This window comes from Chenopodium album, chromosome 12 (genome assembly GCF_948465745.1).
Source record: "Chenopodium album chromosome 12, dcCheAlbu1.1, whole genome shotgun sequence".
Classification (NCBI taxonomy): Eukaryota; Viridiplantae; Streptophyta; class Magnoliopsida; order Caryophyllales; family Amaranthaceae; genus Chenopodium; species Chenopodium album.
Genome location: NC_137845.1, coordinates 38,923,920 through 38,930,654, shown reverse-complemented (window position 1 = coordinate 38,930,654; position 6,735 = coordinate 38,923,920). Strand labels below are relative to the sequence as shown.

The following is a 6,735-nucleotide window of genomic DNA, read 5'->3' as shown; positions in this document are numbered from 1 at the left end:
CTACTCTAAATAATTTACTTGATAATTAGTAAGAATTGCTCACCACAAATTGTTTCCAGCTCTTCTTTGTTTGCACAATTGTATTGTTTCTCATTTTCTACCCTTAAGTTACAAACCTATCAAATCAAACAAACAAGATCATCATAACCATGTACACAATAAGATATTCAAAAACAAAAACCACTAGGATAACAAATTTAAACAGATTCACCTTCAATTTAAAGACCATGGTTTCAATACAAATAATCAAACCATACAAAATTACTAAACCAAATTATTAAAAATGCGAAATAAAGGAACATCAAATACACAATCTTTATATGAGCCCTAAGTCAATTCGAGATCAACATCCCCCAACTTTAATAAAACCTTAACTCATTTCGCGACTAATAACACGATTCCTAATAAACCCAATTACAATTAAAAAAACCCTAATTCAACCCTTACTCAATTCGAAATTGAACAAACCCCCAACTTTGATTAGACCATAATATTCTAACTCAACCAACACCCCCCAACTTCAAAAAAAACCCTAACTCATTTCAACCCTTACTCAATTACATTCACGACTAATAAGATGATTCCCATAAAACCTAATTACATTGAAAAATCCCTAATTCAACCCTTACTCAATTCGAAATTGAACAAACCCCCAAATTTAATTAGACCATAATATTTGAACTCAATTAACTCCAACACAAAAAATAAATTGTACTTACTTAATTTAGCGCCTTTAGCTGCGGCAAGTCTTCACCGACGAGATTCACCCAAACACCGACCTTCACAAGCTTGCGAATTCCGGCAAAGCTAAGCTATAATGGAGTCAAAAAGCCAGAGATACTGAATGAGAGATCGAGAGGAGAGAGTGAGATAGAGAGAGAGAAAGAAGTTAATAAAACAGACAAGAGATGTGTAATTTTTAGGATATCAAAAGCCAAAGTACGGATACGTGATAAAATCTACAATGCACCAAACACTACCAAATACGTGAGAAAATACCAAAATACACTCACAACGGCCTGACATAAGGTAAAACGGGAGCTGAGGTGGAATTCCACTCAGCTGAGCAAAAGCCATGCAAAATTACTTCCTAGCCCTTAAACTGCATTTCTACGTACCTAACGAAACTGCATTTAGAATCCCTCAAGTTTAAGTACCAAAACTTAATGATGAGGTGGAATGGGTTTGGATTTTGGTGATTAAGATCAAGGTATTGGTAAGAAGATATAAAAGTGTTTTGGTTGATAAAAAGTGTTTTAGTATATAATGAGTATTATTATTGCTAAAATGTATAGGACAACACCGTTTTGTTCTATGTATAGGAAAACAAATGACATTTTGTGGGTTTGATATATATTTGCAAGTTATAAGGATTTTGTATGATTTAAAACGACTTGTTCTATATTATTGACTCCTTTAAAATTTATTCAACATATTACAATATATAGCTAATGGCAAATGTACCATTTTATATTAGTGGGTTCAATCAACGTGAAATAATTATAATAAAATTATTCACATATCAACAAATTACATTAATATAATATATATATATATATGATTTGATTGAGATGCATGGTTAATATTAATACACAAACCCTCCCCTCAAACATCTAACCCACTGTCCAAAGTTTTCTTTCTCCTCAAACTTTCAAACATCTTTACTTATTCTCCTCAAACCTCAAAATCGACCACATATTGCTGCAAATTGAAATATTTTCATTCAAATTTCGAATAAACAACCTAAATTGTTCAAATCAAGAGCAAATTTCAGAGAAAATTCCTTGTATGTTGCAATTCAGGTATTAATTTTCGATTTTGTTAGACGTTTCATATTTTCGGTACTTAATTTTAATTTTTTTAGTAATTCTTTTTTTTTCTAATTAGATTTCGATTTTCTATCCATTTTTGTTCAAATTATTTAGCGATTTTAGGGTTCAAACTTCAGTGATTTTAGGGCTCAAACTTCAACGATTTTAGGGTTGGAATTTTTAGCGAATTTAGGTTTCGAATTTCAGAGATTTTAGGTAATTTTTGTTCAAATTACAGTTCAACGAAATTTGTTCGATTTTTTTCTATTCTCTTCACTTTGGTTCGAATTTGTTTAATTCTTTTCAATTTTGTTTGATTCTCTTCGAAATTTGTTTGATTTTATTCGATTCTCTTCGATTTTGCAATAACTAAACTCGGACAACTTTTATACATCTATGTGTTCGATTTTTCTAGAATTTTTACTTATTTTTGTTCTATTTTTTAGCCTTTTTAATGTTTAATTTTTTAGGAATTTTTTTTTTGAAAATTTTACTGATTTTTTAGTTTACATTGTTACAAAGTTGTCCGATTTTATTTTACTGATTTATCTTACAAGGATGTTAGGGTTTGAATTTTAATTAAAATTGTTTGACATTCTTGAGTTTTAGAGCTCGAATAATGCATTAGTTATTTGTGATTATAGGGTTTGAAAATGTTGCTAATATTTTTGGTTGACTGAAATTGTACCAACATGAATGGCCAAAATGATGAAAGATTAGAAGTTTTGGGAACAATATTAAGATTTATTTCTATGTTCCAAATTATATTTATTGTGGCCTGTGTTCTAAAATATTTCTTTTGTTTTTAACAAGAGCAAACTAAAACTTAAAGATTACATATTACTAAAGCAAGTAAAGTTCTTTCGGCACTCATTAGCGATGTTGTGTGCTAAAGCAACTTGTTCCCTATCAACCTTCCAATTACTCAGCTTTTAAATAGTTTCACAACCATATGAGTTTCCTTCGTAGTCCAAAGTAGATCAACATCTACAACTTTCTTCCCCTTAATTAAGACGAGTAACCAAAGCTTCCGAATCTGTATAAATATTGATCCTCTCAAAATTTATACTTCTAGCCCACTTCATATCTTGTAAACAAGCTTGGAATTCTACATGTAAGGCTAAAGCCACCCTGCAAAAAGAACTGCCACCAGCCTGAAAAACCTCTCCATTACCACAAAAACCCAACACACTCCGCATTTCTTGTGTTCTTCTGCCAAGACCCATCCACCACTATTATAACCTCGTAAACTTGGTGAAAAGGAGGCGCCAAAGGCAAGGCATTTGAGCCTATTGCAACACAAACAAAACCCCGTGGGGCCATGCTGAATGCCTTTCTCAATTTCTTCCCCCGGGCTTTGAGTAATTGGCCGAAGGAAAACATCCAACTCACCTTTCGCCTCTTCCAAATTTCTGAAAAAGGAACCGAGGTCACCTTCACCATTTCGAAAAATTCTCTCGTTCCTAGTGATCCATAAGCTCCACAAAGTGCCTATGAGAGTCTTAATTCGGTCACTTTGTATCCCATCCTCGCTATAAAATAGCAGGATATAACCCTGAACTCGGTACCACAAAGGGGTAGATTCAGAGACAATACCCAAAGAGCTAGCTCGCAAAGCATATTTAGCTATCAGGAAAATTCTAAACAAGTGTTGTAAGTTCTCACTTGGTGCATCACAAACCTCACAATGTTTTCCCACATCAATCCCTCTATGATGGAGGTTATCTCTAACCGCCGAGCCATTCATAAAAATCTTCCATAAAAACATACTCCATTTTTGTGGTATATTCAACCTCCATAGGACTTTAAAGAACTCCAAATTCCTAGCCAGAGGAAGCCCTACATTTTGTGTAAGGAGGAAAGCATACCCCGTCTTCACAGTGTAGGCACTCGACTTATGATGCATCCAATACAAGAGATCCTCTTCCTCTACCTCTAGTAGTTCTAGCCCTTAAATCTTCTATGCCAACTCCCACTCAAAACGATCTCTAACCATAGCTGCATTCCACTTCCTAAGGGCACCAACCAGTAAGTCCTTAACCTTCCAAGAACCAATCCCAAGCAAGGGTTGGTTCGACTTTACCATTGGGATTTCCCCCCTACCCACTTCATACTCGCCACTTTCACCTTCTCTCCATTATCAATCTTCTAAGCATGCCCTGAAAAAAATCTTGTAAACGACCTGTTGCAGTCCTCTTCTACCCCATAAAGCATTGCCCCTAAGAGATCTAATCCCTACTCTAGTACACAAAGCACACTGGTGGGGTTACCCAAAAGACCTTAATAAAAGTAATTGAGGATTACAGTGCATCCTACATACCTATTTTAATAAGAGAGTGTCATTAGTTCAAACATTCCATAGATCGAATCCCTAATCCTCCCAGACCTTTAGGAAGATGGAGGGTCTCCCTCTTAACCCAGTGGACACTTTTAGCACCATTCGAAGCCCACCAGAACCTGGCATAGAATCAATCGCATTTGTGATTGCAAGAGGCAATTTAAAGCATTTCATGACATGGGATGAGATCCCAATAAGAACTGTATTGATCAAAATTAACTTGTCTGGTTGTGAGCTTGTGAGAGCTGAAGATTATTCCAAGTCGAAATCTTCTTAGAAACCTTGTCCACCAAAAATTGAAAGGAAGATTTCTTACTCACTATAGGGAATATTTCAAGCATCCCACACTCGAGTCCCACTGTGATCATACACTTAAGTATGGTGGCGTCTAAAAGGAAGGAAGCTAGAGCAAAAGAGTTGCCAACAAGTTTTAGGAACTTGTAAACCGTTCACAGGGTGAAGGTTACACCCCTTCACGATCAATGAGATCGCTAACTCCATAGTGGTCTGGAACCATGACTGGATATTCGGGGATGAAGGTACAAATCCAACCTAAAAGAGATTGAACCTGTTCTAAAAATAGGCCTCTACTTTATTCTTCTTATATTCATGTGTGCTTTCTGACTAACATACAATCAATATATTAACCCAAACATGTTTTATCTATGTTGGTTGAATATTAATGCACAAACAAATCTATTATTAGCGATCACTTGAATTAAAATCATATTAGCCTAAATAAAATTATTAATTATCTTATTAAGCGTGGTTATAAGTACAAATTCTCTTTAAACTTGCAAGAGAGGGCGTGATCAAGCAATAACAATAATATCAAGCAACATAATATTATTGATATAACAAATCATCATCATCAAAATCTCAATCTCATGAAAGCATAATAATATTAGCAAGATCCTAGGCATGATACTAACAAGATTAATAACAAATCCTAGCATATCACTAAACAATAAATATCAAATCTTTAACCCTAACATGATAGAAGAAATAGAAAGCAACCTAAACATGATACTAGAAAACAATAAAAACATCCTAACATGATACTAGGAATTAATAAAACCTAAACATGCTTTCTAAAGAATAGAAAGTAAGCCAATTACTTATTTTGATGCCTCGTATCTCTTTCTATCAAAACAATACACACGTTAGTGACTTCAAGGAAAATCTTAAATAATAAATCTAATCAAATAATTGAAATAAGATTTGGGACCAAACCCTCATAAATTATCAACCTTACACGTCTAGGGAAAAGGCAACTTCGAGCTTGGCTAGTTGTGTCTAGAAATTGTGAATGCGGTATTTTTATTTGAAAAGGGAAGGCTTAGAAAGAGGGAGAAAGAATAAGCTTCTAGCTTAAGAGAGAGAAGAGAATTAGAATTAGATGATTGTTGAATTGTTGATCATTTAAAAAAGGAGAATATCGACCCTATTTATAGAGAAAATATTTCAGAAACGATAGAAAAGAGTTAGAATTTGAATTGGAATAAAATTGGTTTTGTCGCAGAGCGACATGGTCCAACACGGCGCGACAGAGCTGTCGCAGCGCGACGAGATAGTTTTTTACGGATTTTGTTTTTATCATAACTTTTGATCCAGAAGTCGAAATAAATCATATAATATGTCGTTGGAAAGCTCTCAAAGTCTAATTTCCAACCCAATTAGAATCAGATTAAAATATTTAGTATAATAAAAGATATGGCCGAAATAGTGGAAGGGTGTCAGTTTTGGATAGAGTTTCGTATTTGTTTCATATCTTTTTCGTTATATCTTGGAATTAATATTATAATATATCATTGGAAATATAATTTCATTATCTATCCAATCATATAAGACTTGGATAAAAATTATGAGTAACGAAAATAATATCTGATCATCTTTGAACGTCTTTCATTTCGAATAGAATTAGGACTTAAAAAGGGAAAGTTTTATCCAATTTCAAACTCTTTGATCTTATCTTTTCAAAAAGGATAATTAAGATCTTTTAAAAACTTATAGAAGCTTCTAATAAATCCTAATTAGTATAGGAATGGGATTAAACCTTTGGACCCTCCACTTGATCATTGGGCCGTAGGTAAAATCCGGTTTGGGCCCACTTTAGTATTTTGGCCATAACTTCCTCATTATTCATCGGAATTGGGCTTATAATATATCGTTGGAAAGCTCTTTTCGAGCCCAATCCAATTACACCATTATTAGACCCTTATCATGGACCAAACTAAATTGGACTGGACATTTTTCATAAATAGGGTACAAAAAGAAATATTTTCAAAAACAGAAAGAAATATTTTTGTTAAAACAGAAGCATTCACAAGTCTCTTTCACATTTCACCTTGTTCGATAATCAATTACATGAAAGATATTCATCACTGGGTTTGGTTTTTGGGGAGACACAATTAGGTGTCTACACTCACTATAAGATTAAAAGGGAGCCCCAAGTGCCTTTCCATACCCTGAACACTTCCAACATTCAGAATTCCTTTAAAAATATATGCCTTCTCACTTGACATAAACCTACTAAACTTAACAAAATATTTTTGAAAATTTAGTTGTTGGCCTGAAACCTCTCCA

At 33.9% G+C, this 6,735-nt stretch overlaps 1 protein-coding gene across 1 annotated transcript; it reads right to left on the bottom strand.

Annotated features, from left to right (window-relative positions):
• Window positions 1-2,931: 2,931 nt before the first annotated feature.
• LOC145571152 (uncharacterized) lies at window positions 2,932-3,717 on the bottom strand. Its single transcript, XM_081630231.1, has one exon. It carries the CDS (start codon window positions 3,715-3,717, stop codon window positions 2,932-2,934), a length of 786 nt encoding a protein of 261 aa, XP_081486357.1.
• Between the last annotated feature and the right edge of the window lie 3,018 nt (window positions 3,718-6,735).